The 15,184-nt window shown below is 43.7% G+C and overlaps 1 protein-coding gene across 1 annotated transcript in view; it reads right to left on the bottom strand.

Annotated features, from left to right (window-relative positions):
* Window positions 1–15,184, bottom strand: part of LOC124547947 (venom serine protease-like) — a 295,517-nt gene that overhangs the window by 130,687 nt on the left and 149,646 nt on the right. The window contains exon 2 of the mRNA XM_047125144.1: window positions 9,869–10,100. Coding sequence (XP_046981100.1) covers window positions 9,869–10,099 — 231 coding nt within the window. The 5' untranslated portion in view covers window position 10,100. The remainder of the gene's footprint in view (window positions 1–9,868; window positions 10,101–15,184) is intronic.

Raw genomic sequence — 15,184 nt, 5'->3', positions numbered from 1 at the left:
AGAGTAGTAACGGTGCGGCCCATGGAATATCGCGAAATGACTGCCCAAATCATCACCGAATCCTCGCGACTTTTCAGTCTTGGGCAGTAAACTCGGCCACAAGTTGGAAACAGTGAGACTCATCCAACCACACGACTTTCATCTATTGTTTCATAGTTCAGGTTTTATGACCTAGGTACCACGTTTTTCTGTTACAGACATTTACATCACTGATGAGCCGTTCTTGGAATTCCCTGTTTATAGAGCTCGTGTTGTTTTGGCGCTGACATGGTTTACGAGTTCGACATTCAGTTCTGCAGTGAGTTTTGCAGCTGGTGTCCCGTGATTTTTTGTCACAATCCCCTTCAATGATGGTCGTGTCAGGATCACTCAATACACACTTTCGTCCGCGTTGTGATTTAGTGCATGTTGTTTTTCTGTTTTCCATGTACGCGATATGAATCTTCAATATAATGTCTCCCGAAACACCAGACACTTCGGCTACTTCGGTTACAGAAACATCCACCATATGAACACCCACAATTTCCCACGTTCGACTTCGCTTTTTTGCAGCGACGCAATGCACTCTCAACTAGGGCGCCCATACAGTAGTTTGTAGTGGGGGAGGACCAGACCTGGTTCCAGTTCCAACCTTGTTAAAAACGTACGTAATACCGACTTTTAAATAGTTTTGTTAAAAGAAAAACACTTAACTGCACCATATTTTCTTCTTTTCCTGAGAGTAGGGGAGGGGGCTGAGGGAAGGGGGACCTATTTGCCCCCCGGGTATGGGTGCCCTTAACTCACAATTACATAGAACACTGTTCTGACCTGACTGACTCTTGCAACATATTGAAGACATTGCACACGTGCCGTTCGTAGTTGAATATAACAGCGACACCTGAAGCTTGGCTAGCACCTTGTTTTACGTTCAAGAATGTGTTCACTCTGCGTTTCTTTACATCTGTTCAGCCCCTTTGCTTGCCTCCCTGTTTTTGTTGCCATGTGAGACCTCCTTGAAACTCATCTATAGAAGCTGGAAGACTTTGTGTCGTTTGTGACTGCTGCTAATACAGACAATCTGTAGCCATGTGGAACGGCACTATCATTACACAGTGAATAGCTTACTGTTTGCCAATGATCTGTGTTTTACGTCTCTTTCAAAACATTTTCACAAAATCTTGTTTCTTCTGTGCATCGCGTCCAGTGCAGTAAGTGATCAGTATCAAGTGCAAAACGAGTGTGTTGACAGTACTGCGGGAAATCTTCCACTGCACCATTCTGCACCCAGAAGTGACCAGCTTGATCCTCCCTCTACTTACCACGCTCATGTCCTCTCAGTGACCAAAATAAAGTTGATAGCATATTAGGACATGCTGTTTATCGTAAACCAAAGCATACCAATCTGCATTTACATTCCAGTAGCTGCCATCACCATTCACAAACCGTAGGTGTCCTTAAGACCTTAGTGCACAGGGGACACTGTATGTCTGACAATGATAATTTGCGACAGGAGCTCATACACCTCAATAGTATTTTTACAGCGAATGGATATTCCCAGCAAAAAATTCGTATAGCATTCAGTGTGAATTCTAGTACGCAAGTAAGTGATTTGGAAAAAGGGAGTAATACCTTAGATAAGAGCATTTTTGCCATATGTGGCTGCTCTTCCCTCGAAGATAAGCCTTATTCTCGAGAAACACCACGTTAAGGTGACCTTCCTGCCTCCTACGCAAATTGAGCCTTGCACGGCTCTGTGAAGAATGATTTACGTATTGCTTCATACGGCGGGTGTGTGTCAGAATCCTTGCGGGAATTGTGATAGGTCGGACGACACGCACCGTTCATGAGAAGTGCGTGGAACACCGGAGATACACACGCTTACTACATCCAGTCAGCTGTGGGAGAACATTGTGTAGATACGGGTCATTTGATAAACTACAGTGACGTGAAGATTTTAACATTCACCTCTTCCTTTTGGGAGTCTGTTTTAAGGAAGCCATTGAAATTAGATTAACCAATAACTTAATCAATAGAGATAATGATTTTAATTTGGATAAGACGTGGAATCCGGCTCTTGCTGTAATGAAGTTGCAGAGAAGTCGTCAAGGTGTTACCACCACGGAACTCACATCAATAAACTTTTCGCAACTGGGATTCACAGTCATGTAGAATTTTTTGAAAGACATCATGTTTACGCCAGTGACTGGCTGGTTCAAATGGCTCTGAGCACTGTGGGACTTAACATCTGAGGTCATCAGCCCCCTAGAACTTAGAACTACTTAAACCTAACTGACCTAAGGACATCACATGTAGTAACCAAAGCCAACTGCGGAAACGCCTGGGGCTGCGGATCGGAGACGCCTGGCGGGGAAGCCGCCGGCGGTGGAGCACGCACCACCGGGTAAACACAGGACGAGACGGACAACAGACCAACGACAACTGACAACAACCGACCACGACCGACTATGACCGACACAACAAGGAAGGGATAAACAACAGAGGCTTGTGGAAACCACAACACCAAACACCAAACACCAACAGTAAATCCACTCAGAACCAGAGCCAGGCAAATGTCAACAACGAGCAATGACCAGAACGCAGTACCGCCGAGACAGAAACGAAATCCAGAACGAGTACCAGACTGACTGGACTAGCGCAGAGCTTGTCCTTATATACGAAACCGGAGGGAGGGTCTATTGGCCGCTGTCTGCACGTGGCGTAGCGGTGGCGCCCTCGCTGCGCGAGAGCCGCTGCTTGGAATAGCCGCCGCGGAGGCGGAGCCCTCCATGGGCTGACCACGTCCATTTGTTCTGGCGCGTGTTCGACTTCCGCGGCGGAAGGTACTAGATCACACACATCCATGCCCGAGGCAGGATTCGAACCTGCCACCGTAGCAGTCGCGCGGTTCCGGACTGAAGCGCCTAGAACCACTCGGCCACCACAGCCGGCTACGCCAGTGACTGTTAAACTTTTTCTTTCCAGCATTACGAAGGTATATAACGGCAAATAACAACGACATGTAAATGTGTCAGAGTGTATAAAGTTGACGTGGCTTAAAGCCAAAACATCTGCATTTGATAATGGCCTAAGGCCGACATTGCAATAGTGGAAATAAAAAGTTTAACTGTCACTGGCGTAAACATGATGTCTTTCAAAAAATACATCAGTAAGCGAATCGAATGTCTGAACGCTTTCACCACAGGTGACGCGTGTGTAATTGTATTTCCTTGCCGCTGACCAGCATCTGAGACTAGCATGCGCAGTACAGCTGTGGTAGAGTATATAAGACCGCACTTGGCACACTAATCATGTGTTTTCCTCCTTCCTACACCCCATCCCTTTCGCGAGCACCCTTCCCTCTGCATCTCTGTTTGCCCTCCTGCCTTTTCTTCTCTCTTCATCTCCTGCCCCACCAGCCTCCTGCCTCTTGGTGCGCCCCCTGCCCCCCTTTTTCCTCTTCCTCCAATCTTTTAACTTGTGTTTGACTCCAGAGTATTTTAAGTAACGCACTACGCTGTGTTCTTTTAATTTTATGTCGAATTTTTAGCTGTCCCCCAGTGCATGTCCCCATGTTAGTATACAGGGTGGTCCATTGATCATGACCGGGCCAAATATCTCACGAAATAAGCATCAAACGAAAAAACTACAAGGAACGAAACTCGTATAGCTTGAAGGGGAAAAACAGATGGCGCTATGGTTGACCCGCTAGATGGCGCTGCCATAGTTCAAACGGATATCAATTGCGATTTTTAAAATAGGAACCCCCATTTTTTATTACATATTCGTGTAGTACGTAAAGAAATATGAATGTTTCAGTTGAATCACTTTTTTCGCTTTGTGACAGATAGTGCCGTAATAGACACAAACATATGGCTCACAATTTTAGACTAACAGTTGGTAACAGGTAGGTTTTTTTTAAATTAAAATACAGATCGTAGGTACGTTTGAACGTTTTATTTTGGTTGTTCCAATGTGATACATGTACCTTTGTGAACTTATCAATTCTGAGAACGCATGCTGTTACAGGGTGATTACCTGTAAATACCACATTAATGCAATAAATGCTCAAAATGATGTCCGTCAACCTCAATGCATTTGGCAATACGTGTAACGACATTCCTCTCAACAGCGAGTAGTTCGCGTTCCGTAATGTTCGCACATGCATTGACAATGCGCTGAGGCATGTTGTCAGGCATTGTCGGTGGATCAAGATAGCAAATATCCTTCAACTTTCCCCACAGAAAGAAATCCGGGGACGTCAGATCCGGTGAATGTGCGAGCCATGTATGGTGCTTCGACGACCAATCCACCAGTCATGAAATATGCTATTCAATACCGCTTCAACCGCACGCGAGCTATGTGCCGAACATTCATCATGTTGGAAGTACGTAGCCATTCTGTCATGCAGTGAAACATCTTGTAATAACATCGGTAGAACATTACGTAGGAAATCAGCATACATTGCACCATTTAGATTGCCATCGATAAAATGGGGGCCAATTATCCTTCCTCCCATAATGCCGCACCATACATTAACCCACCAAGGTCTCTGATGTTCCACTTGTCGCAGCCATCGTGGATTTTCCGTTGCGCAATAGTGCATATTATGCCGGTTTACGTTACCGCTGTTGGTGAATGTCGCTTCGTCGCTAAATAGAACGCGTGCAAAAAATCTGTCATCGTCCCGTAATTTCTCTTCTGCTCAGTGGCAGAACTGTAGACAAGGTTCAAAGTCGTCGCCATGCAATTTCTGGTGCATAGAAATATGGTGCGGGTGCAATCGATGTTGATGTAGCATTCTCAACACTGACGTTTTTGAGATTCCCGATTCTCACGCAGTTTGTCTGCTACTGATGTGCGGATTAGTCGTGACAGCTGCTAAAACATCTACTTGGGCATCATCATTTGTTGCAGGTCGTGGTCGACGTTTCACATGTGGCTGAACACATCCTGTTTCCTTAAATAACGTAACTATCCGGCGAATGGTCCGTACAATTCGATGACGTCGTCCAGGATACCGAGCAGCATACATAGCACACGCCCGTTGGGCATTTTGATCACAATAGCCATACATCAACACTTTTCCGCTGTGGTGTCACCGCCAGACACCACACTTGCTAGGTGGTAGCCTTTAAATCGGCCGCGGTCCATTAGTATACGACGGACCCGCGTGTCGCCACTATCAGTGATTGCAGCCCGAGCGCCGCCACACGGCAGGTCTAGACAGTCTTCCTAGCACTCGCCCCACGTTGTACAGCCGACTTTGCTAGCGATGGTTCACTGACAAATTACGTTCTCATTTGCCGATAGTTAGCATAGCCTTCAGCTACGTCATTTGCTACGACCTAGCAAGGCGCCATTATCATTTGCTATTTATCTTGTGATGCATGTACCGTCAGACCGATGTTCACCTATTATGGATTAAAGTTAAGTATTCCAGAAGCTACGTACTTTTTTTTGCTAGACTCAACTCCTTTAACTGTTCCAGACCTCACGCCAGCCTGCGTGAGCTTAAACGCGTGCCTTTCGGCTACCTCATAGTGGCTTGGCTGTCTTACCAAGTCACAACATCCGCAATTGGTAAACGGTCCATTTTAACATGGGTAATGTATCACAAAGCCAATACCGGCCGCACTGGCGGAATGTTACGTGATACCACGTACTTATAAATTTGTGGCTATCACAGCGCCATCTATCACAAAGCGAAAAGAGTGGTCCAACTAAAACATTCGTATTTCTTTACATATTACACGAATATGTATTACAAAATGGGGGTTCCTATTTTAAAAAACGCAGTTGATATCCGTTTGACAGATGGCAGCGCCATCTAGTGAGCCAACCATAGCGCCATCTGGTTTCCCCCTTCAAGCTGGATGAGTTTCGTTCTTTGTAGGTTTTTCGTTTGACGCTTATTTCGTGAGATATTTGGCCTGGTCACTATCAATGGACCACCCTGTATATTTTAACTTCCATTCTCTCCATTTCTGTGTTTTTATATCCTCTTTTTTCACCCTTTTAAGTATGAGTTCCCTCTTTTTATATGTTTGTAAAGCCACTCCGCTGAAGAGCGGGGGACTGTGCCACTGCCAGCCCTCCGCTGCCCATATGGGGCAGGAGCATGAAATTACAATAAAGGAAAAAAACACTGACATGCTGGGCTTGCTATTGCCTCGGAAGGTACGGAACCCAGTTAATTTTAGCCGTTGCATACGATTCTGTTCATTGGATATGAAAACAGTCATTGTCGGCAGGGTACACTTGGGGCCTGAAGACGACACCATTTGGTGTCAAAACTGGCAGCATGTTTTAAAAAGAATAAACGACGTTGGATTCAAATACAGTCGCTGGTTTTGATATCATTATTCAAGTATTCAGATGAAATACTTGAGTTTTTATGATTGTATTTAAATGATCGGGTCACTGAGGCACGCAAGTTTATCAGTGAATACTATAATGATGTAGTAACAGATTTAAAAGAATAAATTAAATATTTCAAAACAGTTCATACTTCAAACTTTGTAGATATTACTTTGGAACCATTATTCATCTCGAATAAGATACAAGACCTTAAAATTCAAGTTTATTTACGAATGTATGTGAAGCTTTTTACATCTTTTGCACTGTTTCAGTGGCTGTAGCTCAAGCTCAAGCAAGGAAGGTCGTTCAACACTCTGACTTGTGTTAAAAATGTCTCGGATCGACTATGCAACGATAACATCTCACAGATTTGGGGACCTCGGCGTCTGACTCTAATTGTGATTCAAATGTGATTCAAACGTTTGCTGAACGAAAGGCTCGCAAAGTGCTATTGACAGCCTTATAGGTCAAAACGTTACGCTATACCACCTGTTGCACGACTCATTGTGGTTTACATGCGAATGTGCTGATGTCTGTTAGGTGGAATGTGAGGGCACAACGGGAACGAGCGTGGACAGAACACTTCATATCGCAGTGCAACTTACACCAAACATTCGTCAGTGTGCATATCAGTATAATACTTAGCGTTTTGTTTTAAAGTGCAGTCAAAGTAAATTTATCCAATTTAAAAAATAAAATTAAAAAGGGCGTACATATATTTCGCAACAATTCATTATTAAGTAGTTTCTAATGTCAAACTAGATAATTCATCCGTGCAGATCTCCGTCGAGCAGTTATACAGGTCCTTAACTGTGATGGTCTTGCGTTCCTAATAACTGTCTTTATCACTACCTTCCAGACCAACATTCACTAAAGTACGATCTTCCAGTGGCACAAGTCTGCTACAAACTGTTTTCTTCCACGAAATTATTATAATGAAAATTTATATACATTATTTAAATTTGTAACTGCCATCAATATAGTATAAATATGAGTGAAAATATGTGTGGAAATCAGAAATGTGAATGCAAAAAATGTACTCTGGAAAAAATTAGGTCAGTTCTGTAATCAGGAAGCCTGTCTCTCAGCACTTTCGTAGAAGCATAGTTTACAGACTTTAATATTCGGAACTAAGTAAACAAATTTCACAGAAGTTATTCTGTGACTCAATATAAACAAACTTCAATATTTAATTGTTTACATGGTGAGAATTACAACCGAAATAAACTCACCTAAAATCTAAGTGACGAGCACTGGTTTTGCATAAAAAACTAAATATCTGCAAACACTCTATTATTGATAAGAAATGTTTATGTTCATGTCCTCTATAGATCAGAAAATTAGAAACAGTCCTTCCGATGCACCGGTATACAGAGTGTCCCAGGAGGAATGGTCAATTGAGGGATATGACAGGAACGACCATTCGAATCAAAAATGTCTGGTAAATAGGTGCTATGAGCACTTGTTCATCTTTGCTGCTGTGAAACGCATCTCTTCTAGTGCACTTCAGAGTCATGTTTACTGGACATTTGTTCTTGTTTCGGTTCATACCACCACCTCACATAATATGGAAGGCAAAGAGCTTGAAGTAGAAGAAACTTCTTTCACAGTATCTATAATTAAGAAGTGTTCATAGGTCATAAGGTATGCATTCTAGAGCCCATGGATACTGGACCTTTTTTTTTGTTTCGAATGATCGTTCCTGTCATATTCCTGAATACTGACCATTACTCCTGCGACACCCTGTGTAAACTTTCTGCATCATGTCGAAACACTTCACGTAATTTCTTCGGGGGCTTCTGTTTTCTAAATTCAACACAAGGTCATGTCACAGACTGTATAATTCACTCGATTGTCTGTAATAGAGAATAACACTTCATGCAAGATGCGAACGAACTTTGTACTATAAATAATGGCTAGACAATACACGCGTTTGTACTACTGTGTGCTCTGATTCATCCTACTGCACCATAAACAACTATTAGTACGTTCGAATTTCGTCTGCAGTACCTCGTATGATGAATACTACACATTGCAGTTGTGGGTGTATGTTTCGTGTTTAATAAGAAATTAGGGGTGATCGAAAGAAAAGATACGAAACAGCACCGTGGGTATAATTGAAGCCTTTGTTCAAAAGTAATCACCGGAGACTTGAGTACAACTGTTTCACATGCTGAAGGATTGCCTGTTCCCGGAATTCCCGTGGCTGTGACAGGAGCCAGTTCTCCATTGTGTCCTTCAGTTCGTTGTCCGAGTTGATGCGCATCGCTTTGAGATGTTTTCTTGGCGACCAAACGCATGGAAGTCGCAAGGCGACATTTCTGGGCTGTAGGGCGGATGCCCAAGCTTCTCCCACTTCAACTTTGCCATTACATTTTGTGTGGTCTTGGAGACGTGTGGACGCGTGTTATTGCCGAGCAGAATCACTCCCTCCCTGATCAACCCAGGCCGTTTTCTCGTGACGGTTTCAAGGGGCACGGCCGACTTCCTTCCCCGTCCTTCCATAATCCGATGAGACCGATGAGCTCGCTGTCTGGTCTCCTTCCCCAAAACAACCCAACCCTTCTCGTGACGGACTTGACTAGGCTACGGAGCGTCTCATAGTGCACGTCACTGCCAATGCTCTTTCCGTGCTCAGGGAATGCGATGAGTATCGTATTTCGGACGTCGAAAAAGACGGTGAGCATCAAAATGGTTCAAATCGCTCTGAGCACTATGGGACTTAACATGTGAGGTCATCAGTCCCCTAGAACTTAGAACTACTTAATCCTAACTAACCTAAGGATATCACACACACATCCATGCCCGAGGCACGACTCGAACCTGCGACCGTAGCGGTCGCGCGGTTCCAGACTAAAGCGCCTGGAACCGCTCGGCCATTACCGCCGGCGGTGAGCATCACCCTGCATGCTTAAGACACAGATTCGAAGTTTGTAGAGGAAGGTGACAACACTACATTTGCACACTTAGATGTCTCCCTACGTCATCCCAAAGTGACATAAGTAAATTCCAACCCATTTGGTTGTCACGACGTTTCGTATCTTTCTATTTGAACACTCCTTATATTTGTTCTATATTTCATCCCAATAAGTATTTTTTTTACAATATTCCCCGAAATGTGGTATGTTTAAACAATATCAAACCTCATTTAAAATGACAATAAAATTTGTATTTGGAGATGGGGCCCAGTCACACAGTGGCCCTCAGCAGCTATGGGCAAGAATGCAACAGTGTTCCTGCGAAATAAAAGGACACGCGGAGATAACAACCGTTTAAACTATTTTGCACAATAATGTAAATATCTTTATGTGTAATCGAAACAGAAGTCATGATGCTACAGATTATGAAATACTTCTTTACAATGATACTGTAAAAAAATATTGTTTCGTAAATGAGTTTGGCATCTAGTGGAAAATAGTGAATACCGGTCGACGTGCATCGATACCTCCGCACCCGGTGTCGTCCGTGACATCTATCGAGTTACATTGCGCGTACAGTAAATGCGTGGTGATAAGACTGGCAGAGTTACCGCTGGCAGGCTGAAGGGGTCGCAGCTGAGCACGATCTTGGCGGCGGCGTCCGTGACGGCGTTCCAGCGGCAGGCGTACGCGCCCTGGAAGTAGTTGGGGTACAGCGGCGAAGAGAGGATGTAGGTGGAGCCCACCGCCACCTCCTGGTACAGGTCGCAGCCGGTGAAGTTCTGGCCGCGTGCCGCACCCGCCACCGCCGCCGCCACCACCAACCACAGGGTCTCTCGCATTCTGCAACAGCCCACCCACCACTGCTGCATCTCCTCAGTGTCCTCCGCCTTAATGTCTATACAATGGGTCATACCGCCAAACGAAATTCCGTTTATAAACCCTAGAAATTTAGCGCGGCTGTCTCGCGCGCTACCGTACGGTATTACTGTGCCTAGGAATACAGGGCGTTACAAAAAGGTACGGCCAAACTTTCAGGAAACATTCCTTACACACAAAGAAAGAAAATATGTTATGTGGACATGTGTCCGGAAACGCTTACTTTCCATGTTAGAGCTCATTTTATTACTCCTCTTCAAATCACATTAATCATGGAATGGAAACACACAGCAACAGAACGTACCAGCGTGACTTCAAACACTTTGTTACAGGAAATGTTCAAAATTTCCTCCATTACCGGGGATACATGCATCCACCCTCCGTCGCATGGAATCCCTGATGCGCTGATGCAGCCCTGGAGAATGGCGTATTGTATCACAGCTGTCCACAATATGAGCACGAAGAGTCTCTACATTTGGTACCGGGGTTGCGTAGACAAGACCTTTCAAATGCCCCCATAAATGAAAGTCAAGAGGGTTGAGGTCAGGAGAGCGTGGAGGCCATGGAATTGGTCCGCCTCTACCAATCCATCGGTCACCGAATCTGTTGTTGAGAAGCGTACGAACACTTCGACTGAAATGTGCAGGAGCTCCATCGTGCATGAACCACATGTTGTGTCGTACTTGTAAAGGCACATGTTCTAGCAGCACAGGTAGAGTATCCCGTATGAAATCATGATAACGTGCTCCATTGAGCGTAGGTGGAAGAACATGGGGCCCAATCAAGACATCGCCAACAATGCCTGCCCAAACGTTCACAGAAAATCTGTGTTGATGACGTGATTGCACAATTGCGTGCGGATTTTCGTCAGCCCACACATGTTGATTGTGAAAATTTACGATTTGATCACGTTGGAATGAAGCCTCATCCGTAAAGAGAACATTTGCACTGAAATGAGAATTGACGCATTGTTGGATGAACCATTCGCAGAAGTGTACCCGTGGAGGCCAATCAACTGCTGATAGTGCATGCACACGCTGTACATGGTACGGAAACAACTGGTTCTCCCGTAGCACTCTCCATACAGTGACGTGGTCAACGTTACCTTGTAGAGCAGTAACTTCTCTGACGCTGACATTAGGGTTATCGTCAACTGCACGAAGAATTGCCTCGTCCATTGCAGGTGTCCTCGTCGTTCTAGGTCTTCCCCAGTCGCGAGTCATAGGTTGGAGTGTTCCGTGATCCTTAAGACGCCGATCAATTGCTTCGAACGTCTTCCTGTCGGGACACCTTCGTTCTGGAAATCTGTCTCGATACAAACGTACCGCGCCACGGCAATACCCCGTGCTAATCCATACATCAAATGGGCATCTGCCAACTTCTCATTTGTAAACATTGCACTGACTGCTAAACCACGCTCGTGATGAAATCTCACCTGTTGATGCTACGTACTGATGTGCTTCATGCTAGTACTGTAGAGCAATGAGTCGCATGTCAACACAAGCACCGAAGTCAACATTACCTTCCTTCAATTGGGCCAACTGGCGGTGAATCGAGGAAGTACAGTACATACTGACGAAACTAAAATGAGCCCTAACATGGAAATTAAGCGTTTCTGGACACATGTCCACATAACATCTTTTCTTTATTTGTGTGTGAGGAATGTTTCCTGAAAGTTTGGCCGTACCTTTTTGTAACACCCTGTATACCGGGTGATCAAAAAGTCAGTATAAATTTGAAAACTTAATAAACCACGGAATAATGCAGATAGAGAGGTAAAAATTGACACACATGCTTGGAATGACATGGGGTTTTATTAGAACAAAAAAAAAAAAAAAAGAACCAAAGTTCACAAAATGTCCGACAGATGGCGCTGGACAGCAAGTGCTACCGTGACGGGTGAGAGGTACGCCGATATGTTACAGAATCGCATCATCCCTAGCCTGGCTGATAAACACCTGCTGGAACGTACGATGTTTATGCAGGATGGCGCTCCACCCCATATTGTTAGACGCGTGAAAGATCTCTTGCGCGCGTCGTTTGGTGATGATCGTGTGCTCAGCCGCCACTTTCGTCATGCTTGGCCTCCCAGGTCCCCAGATCTCAGCCCGTGCTATTATTGGGTTTGGGGTTACCTGAAGTCACAAATGTATCGTGATCGATCGACATCTCTAGGGATGCAGAAAGAGAACATCCGACGCCAATGCCTCACCATAACTCCGGACTTGCTTTACAGTGCTGTTCATAACATTATTCCTCGACTACAGCTATTGTTGAGGAATGATGTTGGACATATTGAGCATTTCCTGTAAAGAACATCATCTTTGCTTTGTCCTACTTTGTTATGCTAATTATTGCTATTCTGAACAGATGATGCGCCATCTGTCGGACATTTTTTGAACTTTTGTATTTTTTTTGTTTTTTTTTTTTTTGTTCTAATAAAAACCCATGTCATTCCAAGCATGTATGTCAATTTGTACCTCTCTATCTACACTATTCCGTGATTTATTCAGTTTTCAAATTTATACTGACTTTTTGATCACCCGGTACAAGATTTAAAGAGACATGCCGTGAAAACTACAACACATACAGAAAATAGACATATATCAGTAGACAGAGAATCTCTCCAAGCCCTTAACTCACATCACTGGTACTCGATGTGGGCTCCGTTTGTGACCCAGCTAACGTCAATACGGTAGTAAAACTCTTGCCATACACGTGGCAACAAGTCATTGTGAACGACCATGTTAATCATTCTTCCCTGCAACTCTTCCAAATTAAGTGGCAGCAGGCGTAGAAACACAAGATCTTTGACATAACCAAATCGGAAGAAATCACTTGGAGATAAGGGGGGGCCTCCGAGGAAGAAAGTTATGATGGGGAGGACGTCCAGTCCAGTTCGCCACTGAGGTAATCGCGAAAATATGATCAGTGAGAATGAACTGTTCAAATCTCTAGGCGTTCAGATGGATAGTAAACTGTCGTGCAAAGCCCACCTACATCCAGGACCTCGTTCAAAAAGTAAATCCTGCTTTATTTGCCATTGGGCCAGTATCTGAAATAAATGATAGTTCAGCACGAAAAGTTGTTTACTTTGCTTATTTTCATTCGCTTGTGACGCGTGGTGTTATATTTTCATTAAAAAATGGCATTTTTGGCTCAGAAATGTGCGGTTCGAGCAATGTGTGGTGTAAGTTCCCGAACCTCTTGTCGACTCCTGCTCAATAATGTGGGAATTCTGATACTGGTCTCACAATACATATTTTATTTAACGTCGTTTGTTGTTAACAATATCGGCTTATTCCCAAGAGTTGGCAGCTTTCACTCAGTTAATACTAGGCAGCACCTCCTTGACTTGTGCAGAAAGGCGTGCAATATTCTGCTGCATCCATTTTCAGTGAGCTGCCATGTGAATTCAAAAATCGAAAACAGTAATCCATGCACTTTCAAGTGTAAACTGGAGAGTTTCTTCATGGCCCTCTCCTTCTATTCTGTCAAGGAACACATGGAAAAACTTAACAAATTACGATAATTCCTGTGTTACATTGTTGATCATGTTTATTTAAACTTACGGCTTGTCGCCTGCATAAGATTCATATACGTTTCATTTTATCTATTATTACTCTTCTGTTATAATTTCATGTACTAACTGGTTCCATGACCATGAAGACTTGCTGCTCAATTTGGCCCTACAGAACATGACATGTAAAAAAGAAATCTGAAAGATGGCGTGGTCTTGTTGCAAATTGAAGCCTCCACTGTCTTGCTATAATTGTGGCATAAGCCATTCCTGCAGCATATCTGGGTGTACAAAACCAATAACAGCTTTCTCCGCAAAAAAAAAGCCCGAAAACTTTTAAAGACGACGTGGCACAAAATACGTTAAATTTAGGTCAATCGTGTGGATATTCAGTGCTTCAGACACATTCATAAAATATGGCTTGGTCACTGAAAACCAACTGTTCCGATAAATTGTTTTGTTTCAATAGCCGCCACAAGTACCTGCAACAGACTGAACGAAGCTCACTGTCTCTTAGTAGTGAGCGCATGTAACAACCGCAGCCGGTGTGGTTTAGGGGAATCTAGGTGTATGGAATCCCCTCCCTGTGGCAGAGTAATAGGCGTATTTCCAGCAGCTATTCACATTAGATTAAAAGTATTTCAAGTTGTTGATTGTTTTAAAATGAAATGAAAATTGTTATGTTAATGAACTGCACGTTTTGTAAATGTACGAGATTATACAAGTTATTTCTTTTTCTAAAAGAAACTGCAATAAAGACGAGGAAAAACAGTTATAGGTACACCAATATTGTATGAACATTTATCGTCATGCCATATTTAAAATCATGTCTATGAACATAAATGAACTACATCCTCTGTTGGAACAAATACACTATCAGACCAAACTTATCCGGACACCGCTATATAATGCCGAACTGACCACTAATGTCACGAAAGGCTGACCCGCCATTATAAAAGGAGCGCGGAGTATTGTGTTGTCAATAGAGAAACAGTGACTGCACGATCGATCGGTCGAGACAGCCCGTGACTTCAAACGTGGGCTTTTCACTGGATGTCACATGAGTAATAAATTCATCAGGGACATTTCAACCCTTTTAAACCTGCACAAGCTGCCTGTTGGCGATGTGATTGTGAAGTGGAAAAGCAAAGGAACAACCACAGCTGAACCGAAACTAGGCAGTCAGATCTCGTGTACTGACGGACAGGCGCCATCAAGCTTTACGCAGGGTGGCTGCAAAAAATCCCATGAAATCAGCAGAAAGAATCACTCTTGAGTTCCGAAGTGCTATCAAGTAGGGATGTTGAGGAAATATCGATATACTGACACTTTTCCAAAAATTACCGACACATATCAGCGATATTATTCCCCGATATACAGGTTGATTATAATTAAAGTTAAATTTTCATACTGCTGTAGAAATAACACCACTGGTCAGAATGACGTCAAATTGCAACCGAATATTATCGGAGAAGGGGGAAAACGTATGGCTGAAGAAAAATAACAAATGACAAATGAATCATACAAC

Source organism: Schistocerca americana, chromosome 1 (genome assembly GCF_021461395.2).
Source record: "Schistocerca americana isolate TAMUIC-IGC-003095 chromosome 1, iqSchAmer2.1, whole genome shotgun sequence".
Classification (NCBI taxonomy): domain Eukaryota; kingdom Metazoa; phylum Arthropoda; class Insecta; order Orthoptera; family Acrididae; genus Schistocerca; species Schistocerca americana.
Note: the sequence above shows the minus strand (reverse complement) of the source record. Positions and strands in the feature narration are given on the sequence as shown.